The sequence below is a fragment of the Alligator sinensis genome, unplaced genomic scaffold (genome assembly GCF_000455745.1).
Source record: "Alligator sinensis unplaced genomic scaffold, ASM45574v1 scaffold216_1, whole genome shotgun sequence".
Lineage (NCBI taxonomy): Eukaryota > Metazoa > Chordata > Crocodylia > Alligatoridae > Alligator > Alligator sinensis.
Window position 1 is genome coordinate 4,146,037 of NW_005841868.1, and position 27,275 is coordinate 4,173,311.

Consider the following 27,275-nt stretch of genomic DNA (forward strand, 5'->3'; position numbering starts at 1 on the left):
GAGTGTCACTTCTCTACCAGCTGGAGCTTAACAGTGATTCCATGCAGCTGTTTGCTGTGGCTGTATATATTTCCTGATTAGTTTGCAAGCTCTCATCTTCAGAGGGAAGTGAGGAACCTAACCCTGTGAAGAATCTGTGTTTTGCTGTATGTTAACATGGTACAACTGAGACAACATTGTGAACGCTTGTAAGTTTTTTTTCTTGCTGATCCTCTCAGTGCTTGTCAGTTCTGTTCTTAAGCAGAATCTGAATATTATCAATTGTGAGGAAATCAAGCATGATTTACTTATACTTGTTAACAATCCCCTTAATTTCTGAAAGGACTCGTTATGACATCTTTATATTTCTATAGTAACTTCCATTTTACAGAAGGCAGGATAGATTTGTACCTTGCAGGCTAGGAACAAACATTGCATTTGTCCCTGGACAACGTGTGCATGTGTATGTTCCCAGAACAGAAATATCTTGGAATCGGCACATACACAAATCACTTTTCTAATCAGGGTTTAGTGAGCAGCTGCATGTACTGCTGCTTTTCTGCCATTGATTCAGTGATGCAATACTGGGGTAGCCACTTAGACTAGGGATGGACAAAAGATGGCCTGTGAGCCAGATTCAGCCTGCCAGGCCATTCTATCTAGCCCGCAAGGCCCCTAAAAAATTTAGAAAATAAATACTAATCTGCACCTGGCTGCATGTCAAAGATGACAGGAGCCAGGGGCAGTAGGACCCAGGGGAAGCCGCCAGCAGGATAAAGCAGCTGTAGAAGCAAGGCCCATCCAGCCCTGCCCCACCCCCTGCCCTCAGCCAGAAGCCACATGCCAAGCAGAGGCTTCTGGCCTGGGACTGTGGGGCTGTTCCTGCCTCCCTGTGCCAGAGGGAAAATCAGATAAGTGGGGGGGGGGCGCAGGGAGGAGGCAGGGGAGGACCACAGGCAATCACCTCAGTCTTCAGGGTCAGGCCAAGCCAGCTGCAGTCCCATCCTGCAGCCGGAAACCACATGGTGCCGGAGTGGTCAGTGTGGGGTGGAGAGGAGCTGCGGCAGCCACGGGCAGGGAAGTGTTAAAAGCGGCAGCAGGCGGGGAGGAAGGGGCAGCAAGTGGGTGTGGGCCCACTCTGCCTGCTGATGCAGCTTGGCCCAGCTCCATAGAGCCCCTTTGGCCTGTGCCCTGTGCTCCTGCAGTCTGCTCTGGTCCCCACCGGTGCTGGCCCTGGCATACCGCACGGGACCCGCACTCCCAGTGGGCTGTTGCTGAGCTCCCACCCATGCACCTGCTCGCTCCCACTTGCCCTCCCCACTGCCGCAGCCATTTGCCTGCTGCTGCCACTGCTCCCCTCCACCCCCTAGCCAGGCTAGTCTAGTTCCTGTTGTGTCCTACAGTCTCTGCCCTGCAGCTGAGATGTGGTGACAGAGTGGTGAGCAGGGGAAGGAGGATGGGGAAGCGGCAGAAGGGCAGTGGTGGCAGACAGGAGAAGTGGCAGCACAGAGCCGCACCAGTGCTTCAGGAGCAGGAGCATAGAGCCTGGTCTTGGAGGAGTGCTGCGGGGCACTCTTCCTGCCGCTGGAAGGCTATGGGCAAATCCTCCCCCTCTACACATGCCACAACCCTCCCCAGCCACCCGTTGTCCACACACTCGCAGCCCCCAACAAACCCCATACCCACCCACACCACATATCCACACATACTCCCTCATGCTCCCTCACCCCACATACATACCCCATGCCTATCCATCCTCCACAAACTGCGCACACGCCCACAACCTCCCCCACACTCCACAAACCTATACCCACCCACCCACACCCCCTAACAATATATAAGACTAAGACTTCATTTTAAGCTATTTTGCAATCCCCTCTTTGTACACTACACAAACACACGTAAATTAGGACCAAAATATTTTTTTTAACCAAATTAACGAATGTTGCAATAGATGTTTGATTTTTAGAATATAACTTGGTATTTTTCTGGTTCTGAGATGGCAAACCCTTGCTGAAAGGAGTACTTTTTTTTGTGGGGGGGGGGGCAATGAGAGGGACTTCCAGTGGCAAAGGTGAGGGGTTAGGAGGTGGGAATTCTGATCCCAAGATGGTGACCAGAGGGTGGGGCACCTGCCAAGGGGCAGAGCTACCCTTGCGGCCCTCAACAGCTTGCCAAAACTCAGTAAGCAGCCCTCTGCCTAAAATAATTGCCTACCTCCTTCGTAATGTCCTGGGATAAACTGTTAGTACTTCTTATCCTGTTAGTACTTATGTACCTTTTTAGGATTTATCCTGGGATAACGGACAAGGACATCTAAACCAGGGGTGCTCAACCTTTTGGTGCAATTGGCTGGATGAGTGGTGTGGGACTCATCAGCAGGCTAGATCAGACCCCATGCACTGGGGTTGGGCTGCGTGCTGCTGGATGGGGCTCCGCACCTTCTCCCTCAGCCCCTCTCCACAGAATTGGACTCAATGCCACTTTCCTGGACCTCCTTCCCACCTCCCTCATCCGTGTACTACCTCCCTTGGCTCAGTGCTATCCATGGCACCTACTTTAGCCCCTCCCTTGGCTCCATACTGCTAATGCTGCCACTCCGGAGCTCCATGCCACCTCACTTAGCTCTGCTTTGTGTACTTGGAGCTCTGTGCTGCCTGCATTGTCCCCCTCAGCTCCTTGTCATTCACACATCTCTGGGGCTCTGCTCCACACCTGCCTGCCTCCCTCTGTTCCATGCTGCCTCCCTCAGCTTAGTGCCACTTCCGTGGGGCTCCACAGTACCTCCCTGGGGTCCTGTGCCAACAGATCTGGGCCCTACGCTTCCTCTGCTTGGTTCTGTGCTGCAAGATCAGGCCCCACACTTCCTCCAGCTGGTCCCTGCATGGCTCAATGGGATCCTGGACCACGTCTGCATGCTGATCCAGCATGCTATCCAGTGTGTGAGCCTCCCATTGGGCTGGAAATTTGTCAGCAGTGGAGCAGCAGCTGCTGTCACTGCTTCCTCACTGCCAAATTTTCAGACCTTTGGTGACCCCTGCTAGCCTGATGGCGTGGCTCCACAGGCTGGATCTGGCCCACAGGCTGGAGGTTGAGCAGCCTGGTCTAAATGATTACACTTTGTCCCAGGATGAAATGGTTTATGCTGGGACAAATGCAGTGGTTTTTTTGTAGGCCTAGACTAACTAAGTCATAGCTACATAAGCTTTCATAAGGAGTGGTTTACTTCACCAGATGCTGTTTTGCATTTTACATGCATTCCTTTGTACGTGGATTTTCCATTTCATCTGAAAAAGGGCATCAAACAGTTTGAAATACTGGGGAATCCACCTTTTTCTTCTTACCTGCTTATCACTTTCTATTACCATAGAAGTTCTTCTTTAGAGGAGAAGGAAGTGGCTTGGAGAAACAAGCAAAGTTTTAACTGAAACCCTCTTTCTTACTTGGTGCTACATGATGATTGTACTGATAGGCTGATCTACTGCTGTGACTAACTCTGATACCAGTATTCTTTTGGTTATTAATGCCTCCTCATTCTGGGGAGTTCTGGCACTATAAAGATGATGACCAAAGAGATATTCTTATCACAGAATAAAACTTCTAAATGTTCCTGCTAGTCTTTTATTTATTAGGAGTTCTCTAGGTACAATAAGATTTGGGGTGGGGGGGAAAACCCAGACCCAATCTTAATACTGTTGCTGATAAAGCCATAGTTGAAGGAGCTGTCATGGAAATTGTTGCCTTTGTATAATATTCAGCTACCAGCCCTGTGATTGCATTGCTTAGAAATGTGCAATAGTAGTTGCCTATTAACAGATATGGTAAGTAACAGAAGTCAGTCTGTCTTGTAAAAATTCCCTTATGTCAAATGAAAGTCATAATTTCTAAGTAAGGCTGCACTTTTGTTGCAGTAAATGACATTGCAGATGCAAAGGAGAAAAAACCAAACTTAGGTGTCTATGAATTTTTCTTCTGGGTGCATTTCCCTGCTGTGGAGCACTACCATGGAGGCGTTATAGTGTGTAGTACGGGCATGCGAAGCGGGCTCTATTTGATTTGGATTTGGCCCAAATCGGGGACAGTGATTCGATTCGTTGATTCAGATCACTGTCCCTGATTTGATTCGGCTGAATCCGAATCTGAAGATTTGATGCCAATTCTGAGAATTAGTGATTTGGACACAGACACAGCTTTAAAAGTTTTTTCTACCTACTTTGAGATAGCAGGCATGGCTCGTGATTGCTGCCATGCTGGGGCGCGTGGAGCGTCCCACAGGAGTGCAGGGGGCCCTCCACGTGCTTGGCAGCAAACCCAGAACTGGACTGGACCACTTCCAGGCAATTGGCCGCAGGGGGACCCTGAGTGCCCACCCCAGACCCAGGAGGCATGAGTCACCGAGCCATGAGGCCCCCCTGCACACTTCCCGGCAGTGGACCAGAAGTTCTTCTGGTCCACTTCCAGGTCTGCTGCCGAGCACGCTGGGGAGCCCCCCATGCTTCTGTGGGAATAACAGGTGCCCACTCTGGGCCAGTCTAAATGTAGCCCACACACCTGTTCCTGAGGCAACCACCCGCCTTCTCTCCTGCCATGCCTAGTTGTTAATCGATGTTAATTAGCAGGAGGCTGCCCTGATGCTAGGAGGCACTGTCTGCGGCTCAGTTTCCTCCCCTGCACCATAGACCACACCTCACTGACTGTACCGCCGCTGTTGTCTGGGCCTTGTTGTAATCTGGCCCCCTCGTCCTCACTGGGCCCTCCGTGGCCTTGCGTCACTCTGTGCCTTCACTGGCGCTTGGGCTTTCCACAGCTCTGTTTGGCACTGCACCCTCCCTTTCTGGGGCTTCTCAATACGGCCCCTCCCTCTCTGGGACTGGGGTCAGTGCACCCTGAATGCTGCGCCCTCACTGGCACTGGGGTCCCCACACTACCGTGGGTCTCCTTCTGAGGCTTCCTCCATCCCCATATAGCCTCTCCCAAGCCATCGGTAACAAACAGCAAAACAAAACACAAGCCCCTGGGCTATAACATAAAATCTAAGCCATCTGGCTCCAACCTTATCTCACCACACCCGAGTTGCTTCAGCTGTCCCAACATCTCAGGCCATACCTGCAGTCTGGTCCCTTCTCTTTGGCTCATTCCAACAGGGCTCCTTCCCCCTTAGCTGCCAGCAGGGAACTGCCTCCTGGCCTCTGGCCTGTGGTTTATATAGGAGCCAGGCCCTGCCCTTCCGGTCAGCTGACCAGGCAGGTGTGAGTCACTAGCTCCCTCCGGTTACCCTAGCAACCAGCACCTGCGCAGTTACGCTGGCTCTACAAGTAGCAGGCACCTTAGTGCCTTGGTACAAGGACACTCAGTATGCCCCTGCACCGCAGCACTCAAGCCCCTGCTACCTAGAGGTATGTAGAAAAAACATTTAAAGTTGTCTCCATGTCCAAATCTCTTTGAATCAATTCAAAGGGTCCCGATTCGATTCGGAGAGATTAAAGGGTCCTCTGACTCAATTCGGATTCAGAGATTTGGCCACCGAATCGGGCCGAATCGAATTGTGGGGACCAAAGCTTTGTACAGCCCTAGTGTGTAGGGCCAGTACCCTTCTTCTGTACTACAGATCAACAGTGATCTTATCCACTCATTTGTCTACTGAGAAGCACTGCCTTGTGATAGCTGTATGTCAAGCTAATACTTCCTTTCTTTCTCATAAGCAATATGTCTATCTGAATTGCATCTCCTGTTAGCCTGTTCATTTTGCCTTCTGATCTAGTAGAAGGGTACCTCATACAACAATCATGGAGTATCCTCAGATTTATGGTATTCATGACTATGACTAAATCATACAGTGGTGTAAAAAACAGTTTGTGTCTTTTAAATTCTGCAGATGTCTTGAGAGAATGTTGAGCAGTGCCCCTGCAACTGCCCCTTCTTTATGGGAGCATGCACCTCAGAAAGTTTCTGAAATAAAAACTTAAATTATTTGGAAAATAACAGAGCCAAAGGAATGATGGTGCCATATATCAGCGAATATCTGATATATTCAGATATCTGAATGTATATAAGAACAACTGTCGTCTTAAGAGAGATGTGGGTTTTCCAGAAAATTTTGAATTGGAATTTTTTCTGGAAAATTTTCCAATGCCCTTAATAAAGCGTGACGTGATTTAGCATGTTTATATGACTTATATTTAGTAAACAAAACTAAAAAATTACCCCCATGTTAATTTTATATCTCAATAGCCACAAGTACTTGAACTGAAATATTTGATTAGGAAGAAAATTAAATACAGCTCACTTATTGTGGTTTAAATGTTATATTCAAACAAATTCAAAGCTTTACGTGGAAAGAAATTATTTTTATTGGAATACTTGTAAAAATGTGAAGACAATACACAATAGCATGCACTTCCCTTAAGCTGTTTGTTTAAATTTAAGGAAAAAAAACTGTAGGCACTGAGAACTGTTGACACACTAATGTTAGCACCCAAAGAACTGCATAATGTGCCATGGTTGTCCACTCATCTTCTTCAACAGAGTTTAACTCTCTTCCACTGAGGTCACTGCGGCACCTCCAGTTTCACTGTCATTATCTGTAGAATCACCTGCACTACTTGTTAGTCCCATTTCAGAATCAGATTGAGGCAAATCTGATTCAGAACTACTTGAACCACATTCTCTTTCGCTAAAGGATGGTTTTACCAATGAGTCTATGGGCAAGAGCAACTTATCATCACACTGCATCTTCTTCACTAATGGTGCTTCTGACTGATCCAGAAGCAAGAGATTTTGAGGACTAGAAACAAGCTTAGCAGTGCGTTCGTTTGTTAGCCTATTCCTCTTTTTTGTCTTGATTGAGATGAAAGCCTTTCAGGTCCATTCACAAGAAGCTGCTCTTGGTGGAATGCTTAGGATCCTTAGAGCAATCCTGGACAACAGTTGAGTGTTACAGTATCCTTTCCACCATGCAAGAGGAGAGGTATTCTCTGTTGCCCACCAAATGTCTTTGCTCCAAAGTTTTTCTTTTGCACAGTACTCAGCAATGTCTGTCATCATGACTATTTCATCGATGTTGGGTCATTTTTATCTATTTCCATCATTGTATTGAGAACAGTAGATGATTCATCTTCTGATAAATGTTGTCCTCTCTGTTGAGGATCCAAAAGGTTTGCTGCCAGATGAACTGGATGGGAGCAAAACTCAGATCTCTTAGTAAAGATTTGTTTTACTACTACTACTTTTTTGGATAGAGGTGAAGAAGGCAGAACTCAATTAGATTTTCATTCAGTTGTCTGAATATCTCTGGAATATTTGAAAGGCTTGGTGTATCTCCTTCAAGTTTCTTGATAGCCATTGAAACCAGTAGTAGCAAATTAACTGCTCCTTGAACTCAAACCCAGAATGCATTGTTGTCGAGAATCTGCATCTGAATGGTCGTGGGAATAATCTGGGATACTGTGCCATCTATTGAAGCACACTTTGTGCGCAGCAAACTATGTAAACACTTTGTAGCTGAGCCCCATCTAGTTTCTCCTGGCAATAAAAGTGCACTTTCCCTCCCCTGCTTCTCTTTCTGTAATTTCTTCAAGGTCTGATTAGCAACGTGTTGACTGTTGTATAACTTCATAATTGCTTTGCAGTTTGCCAATATTGTCTTCATTGTATTCACACTTACTGTGTCCCTTACCAGAAGATTCAACACATGAGCAAGATAGCAAAATACTATTAAATGAGGATACTTTGCCTTTACAATATGCCATGCAGCTTTCATATTACTTGCGTTATCAGTTACAAGAGCTTGCACCCTGGAGGGACCTGCACTTTCAATCTCTTCACTCAGTAATTTGGCTATGTGTTCACTTGTATGATGAGAAGAATGTGGTAGCATTTCCTTTTAGGAATATTGGTTCAGGTGTTGCTAACATAATGTTCAATAAAGGATTTCCTTCTATGTCAGTCCATCCATCTGACATCAGAGTCAGTAATTGTGCTTGTCCAATCCTTTGAATAACCATTGTTTGAGCTCTGTCATACTCTCTATCTAAGAGAGAATGTGATAGGTGATAACATGAGGCTAACTTATATGATAGGAGAATTAGTTTGTAATGTTTCTTCCAGTACTGATTTTCAGTTATGGAAAGAGGTGTACCACTTGCAAGTATAGCTCAAGGTAATGTCTCATCTGCTTCTTATTGATCTTCTTTCGACATTTTGTCCACAAAGCTTGATAAAAAGATTGACTGTCTTGAGCAGTTACTCATGGTGGATCGCATATCTGGTGACAGTGATCTTGAAAGCGAGGGTCCTGCTTCTTCTTCCCCCAGACCTGGCAGCTTTACATTTTCATTTTCCATGTTTTGCAAATCTGCTATTTCACTTGAGCTACCAGGTTCCTGCAACAAAAGGGGGAAAAGATTTTTATTTTAGCCTATTCTAGTTGGGCCTTATCCATCGGAAGGATGGATGGAAGGATGCTTCCCCCCATCCCTGCCAGAAACAACACTGCTGCTCAACTTGCTGCTCAGTTGCCCTGGGACTGCGGAGCCAAAGGCAAATATAGTCTGGCCTCTGCCATTGGCCAGAGGACTAAGCTCGATCTGCTGGGTTGAAATAGTTAACTATTTATCTCTTATGTAATTTTAAAAAAATGATTGTTAAGCCTAAGCCATTTTGGGTGCTTAGTGTAAGCAGAAAAGCAAGATACAAATATTTTAAATAAATAAATAAATAATAGTCCAGAGTTACATTAACGACTTTTAAAATTATAATGTTTTAAAACAATACAGATGCTAGTCTGTAGTGTGTGTTGTTTAACATATTAACTTGTTTACTTGCATAGGATTCCTGAAGTAGGCTTTTCTCAGATGATGTTGTTCCATCACTTGGTTGTATTAGCTTTCTGTATATGGCTTGTGCTCTTTCAGGACACTTTCTACATGTTATTAAATGCTTCTTCATTCTTGTTGTGTTGTTAGCATACTCCTGCCTGCAATGTTTACATCTACCAACTTTCTTCCTTCCTTCAGTGGCTTGAACTTCACTAGAATGATGCCACACTAGTTTTGTTTTGTTTTTCAGATTAGGCATTATTATAACTACCTCAAAGCAAAAGGACTAGAACACTAACTGATTGCATGCAAACACTTCCAACTCTGCCAACTCAAACAAAGAAATGAGACACTGCTCTGTGTGTTTGCTGAACTGAAAGTGAAACAAAAATTAATCAGTTTTAGTTTTGGTTTTGCTTTCACTTGCAGTCTGAGATGAAATAAGAATTTTATCTTTGGTTTTGATTTGACCTGCACAGCCAATTAGGTGAATTCATAACTTGACTTTTTGTTTGGATTATTATGTGAGTGTATTTACCCTCCTGTTTACAAATCAATAAAACATATGTATACTCTCTCTCACACTTCCTAGGGATAATCACCTGAAAAATGTTAATTACAACTTTGAAACTGCCAAGATTGCCTAATATTGTATTGGCATCCATTCATTGTTACTAATGAATTTTATGAAACAATGAATTTTTAGAAATGGAAAAATAAAGCACTGGAAAATTTTCTGGAAAAATATCCACTCCATATCTCTGCTTAATCTAGTTTAGTCATCTGGATATAAAATTAATTTACAGAACAGCTCAAAGAAAGTGTCATTCAGACTCTGCAAAATATACAAGGCCAGGTCTTAGACTGGACGTTAGGAAGAACTTCTTCACAGTTCGAGTGGCCAAGGTCTGGAACGGGCTCCCAAGGGAGGTGGTGCTCTCCCCTACCCTGAGGGTCTTCAAGAGGAGGTTAGATATGCATCTAGCTGGGGTCATCTGAACCCAGCAGTCATTCCTGCCTACGCAGGGGGTCAGTCTTTCCTGCCTATGCAGGGGGTCGGACTCAATGATCTATTGAGGTCCCTTCCGACCCTAACATCTATGAATCTAGGTCCAGGTCCTCAGCTGGTATAATGTGGCTTAATTTAATTGATGTACATGGAACTACATCAGTTTTTACCTCAACTGTGGTCTGGCTGTTTTTGTTTTTTTTTTAAAGGCTGGTTACTTTTTTTAATCCAATCATTCCCCATCATGAAATTGCATCTTTGGACAAATGGCATCTATTGCAGCAACCCCAATTTTGTAGTATCTGTTTTTTTCACAAGTAAGAGAGACTACTTTTCAGTTAGTTAATATTTTCTGGTGTTATCTTCCCAACAGATGTCCAAAATCTTTTCAGAGAGTTAGGTGACAAAAAGAATAAGAGGGATAGTAGAGGTGCGCCATTACATGAGTTCATATTGTATCGGCACCAATAAAAGGAAAATTGACATTATTAACAATCAGCCTTTTTTGGCTGACGTGGCCAATAATGTCACTAATAAGTGCTGCCTGCGTGCACCCCCGCAGCATGCACGTGGCCTGTCCGGCAGCTTGGAGAGCAGTGTCCAGCTGGTAAGTCTGTTGGGGGGAAGGAAGGGGCATGCAGGGAACAGATTGAGGGAGGGAGGAAGAGGCATGCAGGGGCCATGGTTAGGGAGAGAGTGGGGCAGGGGCAGGTGCTGCACAGGCAGGGCAGGGTGCTTGACAAAGCCATGAGCAGGTCATCCAGGGGGCATGGTGGAGGGGCTCCCGTTGCTTGGCTCACCCCTGGGGGGCGGCGTATACCCCCCGGATCTGTGCACAGTGTGAGGGAGGGCTCCTGCTGTGGGCTAGGGCCAGGGGTGGCACCGGGCTTTTCCTGGCAGAAAGGTTGAGCTGGGGCTGCACTTGGGGTGGGTGGCTACGGCAGTCCCAAATGCCGGCACTGCTGCCGTTTCCAGATGCTGCTGCCGCCACCCACTCCAAGGGCAGCCCTGGCCCACCTCCTGTGCCAGGAAGACCCCAGTGCTGCTCCTGTTCCCAGCCCACAGTGGAAGCCTGCCCTTGTGCCACAGACATATCTGGGGGGCACATGCTTGCCATGCCTCCACTCAGGGTGCTTTGAGTGGTGGGAGCCACCCCCCTTCCCCTGTGCCTTCCAGATGAGCCAGTCGTAGCTCCGTCCCGCATCCTGCCTGGGCTGTGTAGCACTTGCCCTGGCCCCACTCCCTCCTACCACAGGGGCCTTGATCTGCCCCCTGCATGCCCCCTCCCTCCCACCACCCCTTCCCCCCAACAGACTCCTAGGTACCCCTCTTGTACTCTCCCACATGGCATGCAGGCCTGGCAGGCAGTGGGTGGCAGCAGTAGCCCCACACACTTCAAAAAACTAAGAATTTATTTTTGAATCATTATGTAATCACCTCTATATACAGTACATGAACACAAATCATGACAGAAATATTTTTTGTAGTAAAATTAAAATATGTTTTAGTAGGTGTTTGACTCTTAGGATATGATTTGGTTTTTTTTCTAGTTCTAAGAAGGCAATTCCCCTCTCCCAAAAGGAGTATTTCTAAGGGGGGGGATGACTAGGGGAGGGACTTCTAGTGGCAAAGGTCAGGGGTTAGGGGTGGGACTTCTGATCCCAAGATGATGGCCAGGGGGCGGGGCACCTGTCAAGGGGTGGGGCTACCCATGAGACCCTCAACAGCTCACCAAACCTCATTAAGTGGCCCTCCACCCAAAATAATTGCCTGCCCCAATCTAGACTTACACACTATTTTAGACCTTAATCACTTGATTATTAGGATGGAAAGTACCTTAAATGAAATTGTGATTTAGATACCTTTCTATTATTTTGAGTGCTTTGTATATTTCAGGCTAACCTATACTTTTTATAGACTTCTCCTTTAGTAGGAACCCTAACTGTCAAGCAGGCATTCTAGAAATATGCCAATGACTTAAAAGCATTTGCTGCCTAGTTTTGATACGACAGCTGGAAGATGCGTTTCACTCCATTCACATTCCATCATTCTCTTCCACAGCCTTTGGTGACTACATGGCTCTTTCTTGACTAATATGGGTCTACAGAACAGACCAATGGGTCTTAGACATCATTGCTGCCGGTTATACAATCCAGTTTAGCACAGTGTCTATTCCCAGTCTTCTCTCTCCTATCTGTTTTTGGAGACCCTCCTTACAAGATATTGCCAGGAATGACCAGATCCTATTTCACTTTTACACTCCCAAGTTGCACTAATGTCATTGGATAAGTGTAGGTTTTGGTACTAACAGAGAATTTAGATTTCATTTCCACCTGCATAGCTACACACACCCTGCACTTCCCATGCTCAGAAGGCTAATTCAGGCTCTGTGGCAAAATAGAATTGCTCAGGTGCATGCATAATACTGCTTTAGTTCCCAAAACTTTAGTCAGGGAAAATCATTAACTAGTAACAGTGGAGAGAGAGAGGAGGAAGGCACTCCTAACTTTTGGCCCAATAGCTTAGTGGTTAGGGCATTTGCCCAGTGTATCAGGGACCCCACTTCTAAGCTTCCCCTCACCAGAGGCTGTTTAATCCTACTTCTCAGACTTCTGAGCCAAGTGCTCTAATCATGAAATCATATTTTAGGCATTGCCTAGAACAGGGGTTGGCAACATATGGCCCATGCACTTCAGTAGCATTTGGCAGCAGTAGGGCTTTGCATGTGTCCTATTGTACCCAGGTAGTGGAAAGAAGTGACAGATCCTTGCTGGATCTCATTTCATGAGTAGATACCAACCTGATAACAACAGTTGGGACCTGCCTATTGATTTTGATTCATGTGTCCTGGACCTGTCACATTGTGTGTCAGACTTCATCTTGGATTCTGCAGGTATGATTGTAGACCAGGGGTAGGCAACCCCCAGCATGCGTGGCAGAGTATGGCATGCAAGGCCATTTTGCTTGGCACATGCCCCTCAGGGTGGATGGTGGGGAAAGGGCCTAGGCTGCGCTGCCACAAGGATCAGGCCCCTTGAAGTTCCCCTGCTGTCCACCCTTGGTATGCCAACATCTTACAAGATAAGGTTGTGGGTGTTTTTGGTGCACTCCCCAAAAACGTTGCCATTTGTAGACCATCTGTTCTCCCAGGAGCCATTTCCTCAGGTGTTGGAAAGGTGTTCCCTTCCTGGTCTAGTTTTCCCTCACGTGTTGGAAAGAACCAGCAAGCGTCTTCAGGGAGGTCTTATTTCTTCCCTCTTACTTGCCAGCGAGGATTTTGAAAGATCCCTGATGGAGGAGCACTCATCAAAGGCCTTCAAGTACAGTCTCCAGTCTCCCAGGAAAATGAAACTACATATCATAGTCCTGTATTTCATGCAGTAGGTCCCTTTCAGCCCTAGGGATGTATTTCAGACAGTGTCAGTGTGTGTTCTGATGTTGCTAAGGTGGATCTGCTTATGGTGGTCAGAGGTCATTTCATAAGAACCCAAGATCAAAGATCGGTTTGTATTTATGCACATAAGTGGCACATTTGGAGCTCCATATCTGAAGTTTTGGGTACTTACACAGTTTAGAACTATAGTTCATCTCGTGATGAAATAGATTTGCCCGTCATGGGCGCATCCCCATGAGCGTACATTGCATCTTGCAGCATCTCAAAGCCCTTTGAGACGCTGCAAGAGGCACGTGTGGGAATGAAAAAATGTTCCCCGTGCTGCAAATTTGCAGCACACGGGGCAAAATTAGACTCCTGCATATCCAGGAGTCAAAAAAAAATGCAGGGGAAAAAAGCAGGCAACCAGAGGTTTGGTCCTCCACAGAGACACACTGGTAGCCAGCCAGAGCGTCTCTGTGGCTGGCCCTCACCCCATGCTAAAACAGTCTGCCCACCGCAGGGAGCTGGACCCAGACTCCTGCCTGTAAATAGGGGGGGGGAGGGGCTGGAGGCGGGGAGGGGGTGGGAGGGGCTGGAGGAGGGGACCATAGCGGGACTACCCCTGGCCCTACCCGTTCTCTTAGCCCTCTGATCACTGCCCTGCCTGGGCCCATGCTCCGCCTGGGCCCCCATCCCCACCGATCGCTCGCTGGGTGGTAGCCCCACCCAGCCCAGGCCCATCACCTGCCTACCCCCTAAGGCCCCCCGATCACTGCCCCCCTGGCCCCAGCATCCTTGCAATTAAGGATGCTCTGCCACAAGGCCCCATTGACCCCAACAGTAGCTGCTACTGCCAGTGAGTGCGGCAGGGCAGCCATCAAGGGGGCTGGGGGTACAAGCAAGGGGTGATGGGGCTGGGGTGGGGCTGGGTGGAGCAGCCATCAGGGGGGCTGCAGGAGTCGGCAGGGGATGGGGCCAGGCTGGTCTCAATCCAGTGGGCTGTGGCTGCAGAGTCGCCCCCTGTCTGGCTATCTGAGCAGTTATCACCTGGAAGATGTTTTCAGTGTGGTGACCTGTTTTGAATTGTCAAAGCATGTCCTCCCGGCCCCAGTTGGCCAGGAGGTCAGCCACCTCCAGCTGGGTCCAGTATGCCAGCTCTGAGAAGGCTCCTCTGCCTGGGTCCTGCAACTTGCCTCCCTAGCAGGAATTCTGGTGTTCCCTATCTGAAAACTGAAAAATCCCAAAGTCACTCTGTAAAATACCCTGATATCTATGTTCGTCCACAATTAAAAGAAAAGACTACTATATATAGAAAGAGAGAGTGTGAGAGAGACAGTGATCAGTTGAGCAATGTTTTATTGATATAGCTTCAGTGTTAAAGCAAGCTGGAAGCCTGCCAGTGTCTCTATCATCATAATAAAATGAATTCTAAATACCTGTATAGTTTGCTGTTTGCCTTTGGTTTTCTTACCATGGAGCACTTAGAGCTCCCTGTTGACCCGTTCACTAACCAGGATGTGAGGACAGCTACCCCTGCAGACGCAGCTCCTGCCAGCAGATCTCATCCTGTCTGGGCAGGTGCCTTTACTGGCTGTGCAGTCCCTGTCCTGGTAGGTGTGCAGCAGGTCACAGCTAGGCAGCAGCCCCCACTGCCAGACTTCTGCAGTGGGTAGAGGGTGCAGGGAACTCTCGGGGCTGCTTCAGCAGTCCAGCTGGCACAAGGGGTAGTGTCCCCAGGTACCAATTGGCTGGGCCACCGAAGCTTCCGCAAGGAAGTAGCCTTGAACTACTTGCCAGGGCAGCTTTTTGTATTGATGGGGCCAGGACAGGGCAGCTTTTTGTACTGCTGGGGACACCACAGTTGCTGGCCCCGGGCTCTAGCTCCCCCTGGCTGCAGATCCAGGAGGAGCCAGGCAGGGTTATTTTGCCCCAAGCGGCACAATTTGCTCCACACCAAAATGCATGTCCGGGCACGTGCGCTGAGGCAAAAAGCCTGAGCTCAAATTTGCACTGCTTTTATTTGAGCTCCTGCAAGCGCACATGCTTGCATGTGTGGACGCGCCCCATGATGCCTGCCAGAAGTAAAACTGAGGACACTCCCATCTTTTAGCCCAATAGTCTTGCTGATAGGGCATTTGCCAGGCACCACGTGACTCAGGTTCTTGGCACCCCTCACCCAGAAGGGTTTTCAATCTGTGTTGCCTAATTGTGTTCTAACTACCGGGCCATGAGCAACCCATTACCCAGACTACCCTCTCCAGCCCTCCTCTTGAAGTTGACCCACTACGCCTTCCATTTAGTATTCATAGAATAGAAAGCACTGGGCTGTTTCTGCCTTAGTGGGAGCAGGGAACCGGGCTGAAACTCAAGGCTGCCTCCCTAGGATAACAGCTATTTCACTGAGGACCACACTCATTGCCTTGCACACTAAATAAACATTGTCTGGAATACTTTAGATAGGGATGATCCTGCCTTGAGCAGGGAGTTGAACAAGATGTTCTCAGGTCCCTTGTAGCCCTACTTTTGTGTAATTTGTTTCTCCCTGGCTCCACTATCTCCTTCCTCTGGGTGCCCAGTGGGCCAGCTTCAAGAGGAAATCAAGGAGGATGAAATATCTAGATAGATTCAGAACTGGAATGCAAAAGTGCTCAGTTGAGACTAGACTTTCAAGAATTTAATTTTTATTTTAGAGGTAACCAGACTTCTAGAAGAACAGCGGACTCAGCAGCTGCCTGTTATTTCTCAAACACAAATAGTTTTGAAAAATCTAGATATTTATTTAGGTGCATGAAAGGAACCTGGCAGGTACCAAACTCATTAAAATCTGGCCCTCACCATGCCTTCTTACAGTTTTCAAGTTTGGGAGCCAGAAGATATACAGTAGGAACCAAACCTTGCATTCTTGGCAGCATCTTGATAGAAGCTTTAGAGGTTTCATCCCCTCACACATGCGCACTCTTTTAATACTTATTACTCACTGTCCTGGGAACATACTATATGTGGAAGGAAGAGGTACAGAAGAGTGTCCTTTTGCGCCTTTCATAATCTCAAATCATTGCCCATACAAGCAGCGTGACTTTTACCATTGCAGGAAGTGGGAGGGAGTTATAAATTGGGCAGGTAGTTTACTTACTAAGTCATATGGATAGTGAATTGCAGTAATAATTCCTTAAGATGCTATTCTGTCAGTTATTTAAGCAAAGTGTGCTATACCATCCCCTGTAACTCTTTTTCTAAATATATTGGAAGGCATCTTAATTAATATATTACTGTTCTCAAAGAGGTTGCCTGAATGTGAGGAGGAAGATGAAGAGTGTGGGTACTGTACATCACATAGCTGTTTTAAGATGCGTTTTTCGGACGCTTGATGAGTGATTATCATGCAGTCCTTGTATGGATGGCTGTGTTGGGCTGGCTTCAGAAGATCTGGAAAGTATAATTTTTTACTTTTCACTACTTTTTCACTGTTTTAAAATTAACTGAAAATAACAACTTATTCTCCGGACCCGTTCCCTACATATATCAGATCCATGATATGACCATACAAACAATTTACCATGGAGTAAAAGGGGGCAGGGCTTTACTGTGCATGAGATGTTCCATAGTCAGTGTGCACGCATGTTCTTACCCTCTGCTAAGTGGAAGCTGAACCACACAAACTGAGCCTTCATTAAAAGAAGAGTAGGTTAATACAATTTAGTTTCCACTTACCCTGGGATAAGAGCCCAGAATAACTGCACCCAGCAGTTAACTGCAGAATACCTGCACGATACAGCCCCACTTCCTTTTATCCTGCAATAAGTTGTTTTTATGTCCATGCTCTCAAACTGAAATGGTAAGGCTAGTTGTTAGGTAGACTGCTTGAACGCAGCTAGATAAATATCAGAAGGAATACAATCCAGCTCATATTACCAATAGAATTGACTGCCGTTTTCCAGTTACAGATCTGTTCAGTTAAGCCTGTCCTAACTCATCAATGGTATTAGGGCCTTACAGTTCTTAATGAGATCAGCCATTAGCCTGCATCTTCTTTTATGACTAGTGATAATAACCAAGAAGCAAAAATGGAGACACACAAAAGCAAGGAGCGCACAGATCAAGACAAATGAGCTAATCTCTTAGCTGTTAGAACCGAATTCTTCACTTGCATTAAAAGTGGTTTTATTTCATTTTTTCTAGCTTCAGACATTGTAAGAAAGTAAAAAGCTACCTGACACTTGCATTTTTGAGTGATTGTTATCCTTTTTCCTGGGTGCATTTTCAGTTACCAGGATCATCCCCAGGGATGTTCACTGTAATAAAAATAGGCTTTCTTTCCTCAGGTAGGTGGCACCACTTGTAAATCTGACATTCCAGTTGCTTTTCCTTTATTTCACAAACGAATGGCTTGCAGTTGTTGTTCCCTTTCAATATATGGATTTTATTTGAACTAATTATGTAACAAGTAATCACACAGTTTCAATCAAGGTGTGCCTTCACTGCTTACCAGGCATTTTAAGGTTTGATAAGCAACATAGTCAAAACAGTTAAGTTTGTCTGTAAAAATTTAGTAGCATAGCATAACACTTTCAGTGCCATCTACTGGTTTGCTCTAGGAGTGGCACTGCATTGCGTTTTACTATATATACTTCAAAAGTTTGGCAGCATAGGTAACACATTTTAAACCAATTAATTTCACCTACCTGAACACCGAGGAACCTGTTTTGGGGAAAAAATCCCAAATTCTCTGATTAAAACCCCCAAAATCCACATTTTTCCTCAATTAAAATGGAACGCCACGCGCACACATCAGTTGAACACAATGTTTTATTGGTATATTTACAGTTTTAAAGCAGTTTGGAAGCCTACCAGTGCCTCAACCATAATAATAAAATACATTCTAAATAGGTATATAAGTATATATTTTGGTGCTTGATCTTGGTTTTTTTATCATGGAAAATCAGAGCTTTCCCTGCCCCCTTTGCTCACCAGGACGCAGGTCCAGCTGCAGCTGCCCCTCCCTGCTTCTTTGTGGTGCTGAGCAGCCCTGATGTGCTGGCAGCCTGACCCTGCCTATGTCATTGCCCCTCACTCCTGGCCCACAGTTCCCCGTCTGTCCCCTACCCCCAGCCATGCCAGTGCCCCTCACTCCCAACTGCAGCACCCTGACTCTGCCGGTGCCCCTCGCTGCTGACCCACAACCCCCCACCCCAACTCCTACTGGTGCCCCTCCTAACCTGCAGCCCCCTGCACCTTCCGCTCTGCTGGATGGGGCCCCCAGCTGCCCCCTGCCCCACACAGACTCACAGGTTGGTGGTCTGCAGGGATGGCCTCCAGCATGAGGTGCACAGGCAGCAGCTGGGGCACCGCATGCTACCTCACATCACTGACTGTGGTTGGGGCTGTTGCACAGTGAGGAGGACCAGTGCCATGGTCCATAGCAGCAGCATGAAGCTGAGCATGACTGTAGCCTGGGCCAAGCTCCAGGCAGCAGGAAGGCAATGAGCTTCAGGCAGTCTCCATCCTGCCCAGGCCAGAGCACAGTGGCTATGGCTGCAGCATCTCCAGCTTGTGCAGACAGTGTTGGAGTGAGTCTGGCCCTGGCACGGACTGAAGGGAGAAGGAGGGGATGCCTGTGCCACCCACCGCCCCCAGCTGGGGCTCGTGAGCTGCAGTAGGTGGCTGGCCTGGCCATGGCCCCACCCCCACCCTACTGGCAGCATCTCCTGGCTGCCCCACCCCTGAGAGGATAGGCACCATGCCTCAGTGCTACTGGCCCAACCGTGCAGCTCCCCACCGCCCCTTAAGGACAACCCCCCCACTTCCCCTTCTGAAAGGGCAGGTGCCTCTGGGTGGGCCTTGCTGGCAGCAGCATGGATATGGTCTTAGACCCCCCTGCCCTACATCAGCCCCCGTGCCTGGACAACTTCCTGCAGTGCCAGCAAGCACTCCCTGCCCTACTCCCCACCCCCCACACACACTCACACCAGACAGGCCCCAAGCCCACCCTCCTCTCCTCGCCATAGATTTACCCATATCCAGCTGTCAGGGCTGCTCCTACCACCATGCCTGGCTGTATGCACCCCCTGCCTCCAGTTGCCCATTCCCCCCAGCCCCAGGCTCTTCCTTGCAGGCTGGAATGCTGCCTGCTTGCAAAGGGAAACCTGCAGTTTCCCAATTCAAAGGGGAAAATCCATGTTTTTCTCATTTAAAGGGGAAAATCCACGATCTAATCCTTTAAACAGGAAAATCTGTATTTTCCATGGCAAACACAAAACCCGCATCCCCGCTGAATACATATCAGAATGTTCAGAGCAAGGAAATGGGTACAGACTTGGGGGAAGAGGTGGCTCTGCTTACTGATTAAGGCTCCTATAGATGTGTAGATTTAGTTTACTCACATATCTTATGTACCTTTTCCCCCCCAAAAATTGCCCCTGCAGAATTGGGGTTCAAGACTTAAATGGGGAAACTCATTTTTCCCTGCTGGAATAGAAGCATGGAAGAACAGAAGAAGAGAGATATCACTGCAAGATAGCGACTGTGCTTCTCCCTCTGCCAACCTTAGGGAGGGAGGGGGTGGAATTAAGGTGGTCATTGGTCCTGTTTTGTATCAGACTGTCCTGTTTTTAAACCCTTTGCTCCCTGTCCATTTCTGAATAAGGAACAGACTGCAAAATGTCCTGTTTTTTCAGTTCATTGGTGGAAATACATGCCAATCATTTGTCCTTGTGATTGTATTGGCTGTGCCTAGATGTAGGGTAGCGCATAGCCAGGAGGAGCAGGGTTCCGAGCCAGCCAGAGAGGCAGGTGGATGTTCCCGGTGAACCCACCCCTTGCTGCTGATTAGCCAAGGAGGTGGTGGCCCCACCCCTCACCAAGGGGATGTCTTGTACTGTAGGCAGGTGTCAATAACCACCCTAGGTGGAATGCACCCTTCAGCTACAGCTCTTAGCCATAGCCACCGCAGTCAGGGTTACCTGCAGTCAGCATTTAGCCACAACTACTGGAAATATTGTTGAGGGTTTTTTTTCATTTTGCCTTCCCAAAGCAAGGGGAGGGAGAGGTGGATATCTGTTATATAAGAAAATACAGTAGATTTGGCCTTAGTGTAAATCCTGGAAAAATGGGAAGACGGTTATTCCATGTTTTTCCCCCATAGCTGAATGGTAAGAGCATTTGCCCCAGCAGCAGAAGACTTGAGTTCTAGGTCCCTCTCACCCAGAGGGAATGCCAGCCTTCATTTCTCTAACTTCCAAACATGGTGCTCCAGCTACCACACCAAAGTTTAGACATTACCTAGTCTTCCTTTTGAAGCTGAGTGACTGAACCTTGTCCTTTCATGGGATGGAGATAATGAGAAGCTTCTGGCCCCGTCTGGTTACTGTGACAGCATGTCATAGCTACTAGTAGTTTTTCAGATAGATACTTGTTCCATTCATAGACTGTTACCCTCTTTTGACCAGCTGTTTGATGGGGCATGCAAGGCACACCGAAACTGCTGGTTTTATATCTAAATGCTATTTTGTATGATAATTAACTAGCAAAGTGAACAGTATCCATGGTAGTGAATGAGGTTTCTCCTAATCTAAACTGCTATTTTATCCCCCGATATTTCTGACAGATTATTTTTATAATTTATGAGAAATGATTATGACATTAATGAAAACTACAGGTGACAAGGTTATGACTTTGAATCTTGTCGTACTTCTAAAATAACAGCAAAAACTACTATCCTGCAAAGTTGTTCACATCTGTAACTGTTCACAGGAATAGTCACACTGACTTCAGTGTATGAGCAGTTTGCCCAAGTTAAGTATTTGCAAAATGTTCCTGTGCTTCTTCCTTGCTTTAAAATCATCAACAGTTAAAATGGGGGGGTTGTTATGTAAAATATTCAGGTGTAGCTTTTAACTATGATAGTATATAAAGCAAGCACTTTTTATGGAAATAGCATTGCATATTTATGCAAAGAACCAAAATCTTTTTACTGACCTATTTACTCTGAGTAATTGTTATACGTACTAAAATGAATAGGGAGCAGGAGTGGCTAAAAAGTAGATTGGTATAAAGAGAAATACCAATTCTGAGGTCCTTTTTGGGTTTGAGGCAGGAAAGTGGGAGTGGGTGGGAATGGGGGCTGGCGGAAGTGGGTAGAGGTTTTCTAGATGTGAGTAGGGGTTGGCATGTGCCAGAGGCATTGCTCTCATGGATTATAGGCAGGGAAACGAGTGGGTGGAGTGGAGTGAAGTTTTGGGGTAGTATTTGGGGAGTCTGTTGTTGTTTCTTATCTTGTGGGTTTTTTTATCTTTTATTGTGAGCCACCCTAAGTCTTCCTGAATAGGTTAGGATATAAATCTAAATAAAGATATTGGACAGTTGCATGTTCAAACCTTTGCTGCATAAGGGGGCCCTAGCACCTAGATCTTCTGCTTCCTGAGTGAGTACCTCTTACCATTCAGCTATTGGTGCTTGATCACAGTGGGTCCCTCCTCTTCCATCTTAACTCCTGCTAGCCCTGATTTTTTGCTGACCAGAATTTTTTTACTGTTACATTCCCCACCTACACATGTATGCAGCCGTGTACCTGCCCATCTAGTGCCCACTGAGCATGTGCAGTAGCTGTGCAGACACATATCCACTGTGCAGAGGTAAGAGAATCAGTGACTGATACAAGTGAGCTAGAGTGCTCCAACTTTATACTGAATGAAGCAAAGTTAAAGATGGAGTGGTTTTGCTTCATTTGTTACAGGCTAACTGCATAGACCAGTAGTGTCCAGGCTTTTTCCCAGGTAGGCCAGATGGGCAGTTCTTGGTCCAGCCATGGGCCAGATGGTGGTTTTGACCCAGTGCCTGGAACCGGCAGGGCAGGTAGCCATTTGGAAGTTTGGAGGGGGGAGAATTTCACTCAGCCCTGTGAAGGGGGTGGGGGAAGGGGAACAGGATGTGACCCGGCCCCAAGTGCGGGGAAAAGGGTGTGATCTGGCCTCAGCCCACCCCCAAGAGGGGGAGGGGGCATGGTCCAGTCTTGCAGGTATGGGAGGAAGGGGGTGTAGCTCAACAGGGGGGAAAAGGGGGTGCAGGCTGGCCCTGCAAGGGGAAGGGGTTTGGGATTTGGCAGGTGGCAGGGCAGCTGTATTAATGGCCACCACTTCCCCACCCCCAAATTTCCTGACTCATAGGAAGCCCTGCACGCCAGATGTGATAGCTCCACAGGACACATTTGGCCCATGAACCAAAGGTTGAGCACCCCTGGTAAAGGCTGTTACAGCAGAAGAGCTGCTGCAGGGTCCAGAACAGCAACCCCCACTTCCCTTTTGAAGCTGCTCCAAGTGTATGCTTGTCTGTGCTCTTTGATGTGTCCTGAGAGGGTGGCACTACTACCATAAGTGGCTGCCCACTTTTAAACATGGGAGTCCTGAGTTCTGACAGAGCTCATGGATAGGGATGGTTTTGCTTAAGGAGAATTTCATGTAAGGAATGCATATCTGCTGTTGCTCTGAAATAGAAACAAACAGTATGTAGATAAGTAGACTGGATAAGACACTGAAGAAGGTCACAAGATCAGCCTTCTGTTCTTGACTGCTACTGACTTATCGTGTAGCCTTAAGCAAAACACTTCACTTCTCTGCTTCAGGTTTCCCCTCTGCAAAAAAGTAATAATAATGTTTACACCTTCTTTTTGTTAACATGTTTTGAGACCTTTTGAATGCAAAATAGTATTAATTAAATACAAATAGAATTTTGTAGATGGCATTTGGCCAGATGGAAGCCCTTTGATGACAGAAGTGGAATTGTATTTCTCATTGTCAATAGTTGGCTGCACAGCACTGACACAGTAACCAAAACATAGGTGATCTGTATTTAAACAAAAATAGTTTTACTTTATTGTTTATACAGACAAAAGAGTAAATTTCTCAGTCTTTCTTCTCAGATAAACAGGAGAAGTCTCTGACAGTCATAAACATGTTATCGGTTTTTTCACTTTAATTATAACAAAATTGCAAGCTGGTTCAGATTTTAAAATCATCTGCATAGTGACTTAAAAACTGAATTTTACTGTTCAATTGTCATTTCATGCTACTCAGTCATCTGTCACATACCATCTTATATTGACAATGTCACCTCTTGCCCTGTCTTTCCTATCTCTTGGGGATATTACGAATATGTGGAGTTTTATAGTTGGTCTCACTTATATTTTAGAAGCAATTTTTATATTTATATATGCTGGTACTCCAAGATGCTCCTTACCAAAGGCTAAGCATCATTCCAGCCATAATCAGTAGTGTGTTCTGGGACAGGGGTGGGCAATTATTTCAGCTGGAAGGACGCTTAACAAGGTTTGGTGAGCTTTTGAGGGCTGCATGGGTAGCCCCCCTCCTTGACAGTTGCTTTACACCCTGGTCACCATCTTGGGACTGGGAGTCCTGGCCCTTAGCCCCCTAATCCTTCCCCTTGCTCTTCTCCCCCTCCCCCAAATTACTCCTTTTAGGAAGGGGCTGTTGCCATCTTAGAAGCAGAAAAAAAACCAAATCATGCACTGAAACTCAAACACCTAGTATAACATATATTTTAATTTTATTACAAAAAATATTTGTCATGATTTGTGTTTGCATACTCTATATAGAGGGAATTGCATAATAACTAAAAAAATAAAGTCTTAGTGTAGCATATTGTGTGGGGGGTGTGGTTGGGGGCGGTGTATGGTGGCGTGTGGGGGGGTGTATGGTGGTGGGGTGTGGCTGTGTGTGGGGGGGGGACAGGGTATATTGGGGGAGTATGTATATTTGGGGGGTTTGTGGGTGCAGGGTGTGGGTATGTGGCGTTTGGGGAGTGTGAGGGAGGGTAGGGAGGTGGGGGAATCTCCCCTGCACTACCCACATGGTGCACAGCACCCACAGGCAGCAGCAGGCAGGGACACTCACACCCAGCCAGGCCGGCTCTATCGCTGGGGCTCCCCGCTGTGCATATGCAACTCCTGCACTCCTCTGCCACTGGAGGGAAGTTCCACACACTGGAGCCAGATGTCTTTGCCACTCCCTGCCACGCAGATCCCAGGACTCCACCAGAAGTGGAGGGGAGCCTTGGCCCCTGCTCCCCCACAGAGTCCTGGAACCTGTGTGGCAGGGAGCGGTGAAGGCAGCTGGCTCCAGCGCGTGGAGCTTTCCTCCCGTGGTGCATGAGTGTGGGAGTTGCATGTGCGTGGCAGGGAGCCCTGGCAATAGAAACAGCCTGACCAGGCTGTGCTCCAGTTGCCGTGGTGTGCAGCACTGCCTGGAGCTGCGTACCACCAGGCAGCAGCACCAATGCTGTACACAAGCACCCCAAGCGCCCTCACCTGCTGCTGTTGCTGCTGCTGCCACCTGCGGGAGCTGCGCACCATGTGGGGAGTGTGTGGGAGTTCCCCACACTGCCTCAGGCTCCCTCACACCCACACCTTGCCCACCTGAGTTCTGCACTGCTGCCAGCCCCAGCCCCATACTCCATGATCCTGCCCAGCTGCAGCTCCCCTGCCGCTCCTGTCCTCACCCCGCCACTTCCCTACCTGCTGCCTAGAGCAAGTGGGAACGGGAAGCCAAGCAAGTCCCCCTGGCAGGTGCAGCAGTGGCAGCAGCAGCCCTGCCCAGAAGCTGTGTGCTGGCTGAGCCGGGCCTTTCCACACAGGGGGATGGGAGTGAGACTCAGTAAGGTATGTTGGTGGAGGTGGGGGAAGGGCAGTATATATGTAGGCGTCTCGCTTCTACCCTTGTGGGCAGAAAGGCTGGATAGGGTATAGTTAGTTGGTGGGTGCTGCAGGCCGGATGAAAGTGCCTGGTGGGCCAGATCTGGCCCGTGGGCTGTATTTTGCCCGCCTCTGTTGTAGGAACATAGCACTGGAAGGAGCTTGCTACATAACCCTGCTAGGAGTATATCTGGGATTCCACACCTTTTTCAGATCTGCCTACTAAAAGTGATTTATATTTTACTTCATAATGTAATTTGTTAATATTACAGCAGTTGACTCAAGTTGCCTACAGATATAGCATATCCTATTAGGGAACATCATGCTATTATGCTAAATCTATAGAGTGTAGGTGCCTTAGAACACTATATGCTTTATGATACTGCAGTGAGACATAATTCTGATGCTGCAATTATTTTTTCTCCTTACTCTTTTCTGTGTAGGCACCAGAGTAATGGGGCAGTGATTTCCCGTTGCGGACAGCCTGAGGTCAGTTGGTGGGGCTGGAGGAATGCAGACGATGAACACCTTGTCCAGTCAGTGGCCAAAGCCTGTGCCTCAGATTCTAGATCTAACAGCAACAAATTAATAAATGGAAACTGTTCCAGAGATTTCTCTAATGGAGGGGACCTCTCCGACGTTGAATTTGGTGAGCTCACCAGCCCCACCATTTCTGAAATGGATAGAGCTTTGTATATAAGTGTGATTTCTTGTGTGTACTATATAAAATGTGTGGGTACAAATATATCTGTAGACTGTGCATGATTCTTGTATCCACACTGTATGTCTTACATGAATTTGCAAGCTGCATTATAAGTGTCTCTAAGTTGCTCATTGATGGGCTTTCTTCTATAGATTCTTCAATCTCTAATGCTTCAGGAGCAGAGAGTTTGGCCATCCAGCCTCAAAAGCTCTTAATTTTGGATGCACGATCATATGCAGCTGCTGTAGCTAACAGAGCCAAAGGGGGAGGCTGTGAGTGCCCAGGTAAGCAGATTTTTCTCTCATAACACTTCAAATTATCCTGGTCAGTAAGGGATATTTATATATTAAAAAGGACAAAAGGTTTTGCTCATATGTACTTACACACTCTAAAGCCTTTAAAATCACCTGTATGCAAGTGTGGTGTATCTAAACAAATGTGTATATCAGTACAGTTATCACAGACCTTCTGAGGTAACCTAATAACCTTCTGAGGTCTTTTCCAAAATAGCTGCACTTTGAAACATAGTGACCAGTGGTGAGATAGGGAGCAAAACTGTCCAGATACCTGTCCAAAAATATAAGGGAACTTGTTATTATTAAGGGAGTTAATTTTCAAAATGGAAAAGAGCAATGCATTGCAGCAATTTAACTTAATTTCCTCTAGTGTGAAACAGCCACTAGTCATGTTTTTTCTCCAGCCACACATTTGGAGATCTGTACACAGTTGCCTACCAATCTAGACATCTTAAACTACCATAGAGAATACACAGCTGTTGTTGAGTGTTTGAAACATTTTCAGGAGGCAAGCCCAAGGTGAGTGTGGCTGCTGAGGGAGAAATAAAAACTAAGCTCTATGTCAGTGCCAGAAAAGGCCTTTAGAAATAGAATCTAAGCTCTATGTCAGTGCCAGAAAAGGCCTTTATGTGGCTACACATGGACATGTAAATTGCACTTCAGTGTGAGAAGGTGTAATAAGGTTTGGTCATAAGGATGGGAAGAAAAAGTGCCTTCTTCCCTACTCTATACAAGGGCTGAGGACTGTTCCCCCATTTATTCATATGGTTCAGTCCATTCCAAAGAGGGCTAGAAAGACATGGAGCCTTCTTCAACATTTTTGGAGCTGATCATTCCTGGTGGGGTGTTTGAAGAGCACGTTCCAAAGAATGGTTCATCCTGTGCACTTCCCCTGTCCCTCAGAGAAGTTGGTAGGGAGGGGAAGATTTTGCCTCCTGGAGTTCCCCTGCAGCATTACAGCTTTGCACCATTCCCCATGTGAAACGTCAGCTAAATGGTACAATCTTGTCCCAGAGCTTTACCATGAAAGACCCAGAATGTGCAGACAACGTTGTTTATTTTTCAGGTCAATAATTTTAACCCCTTTGGCATATTTGGACCTGTATCATCAGTTTGTAACACTGTAAGAGGGCATACTGCCAAAAAGTTACATACAGTAATCACCGTTTTGCAGCTAGAACCAAGTTGCCTTGGCTTTGCCGCGCAGTTTAAAAGGGCCCGCCGACCGGGAAAAAAGCCCAGTTAGGCTCGGAAGCGGCGAGAGACGCGCGGGTGAAAGCTCGCTGCGCCCCCGCTCCACCGAAGCCCCCCAGAAGCCCCCCAAAAACCTCCAGCAGCCGCGGAGCCCCCCGCCGACCCCCAGCACAGCCGGGGTAAGGGGGGCCCGTGGAGAGA

General features: G+C 47.0%; 1 protein-coding gene across 8 annotated transcripts in view; it reads left to right on the forward strand.

The window, feature by feature from the left end:
- The window catches only part of MTMR3 (myotubularin related protein 3), a 152,631-nt gene that overhangs the window by 80,765 nt on the left and 44,591 nt on the right, over window positions 1-27,275 (forward strand). For all 8 annotated transcript variants that reach the window (XM_025193371.1, XM_025193376.1, XM_025193390.1 and 5 more), the window contains 2 exons: window positions 25,325-25,530; window positions 25,737-25,868. In XM_025193371.1, the coding sequence (XP_025049156.1) occupies window positions 25,325-25,530; window positions 25,737-25,868 (338 nt within the window). The remainder of the gene's footprint in view (window positions 1-25,324; window positions 25,531-25,736; window positions 25,869-27,275) is intronic.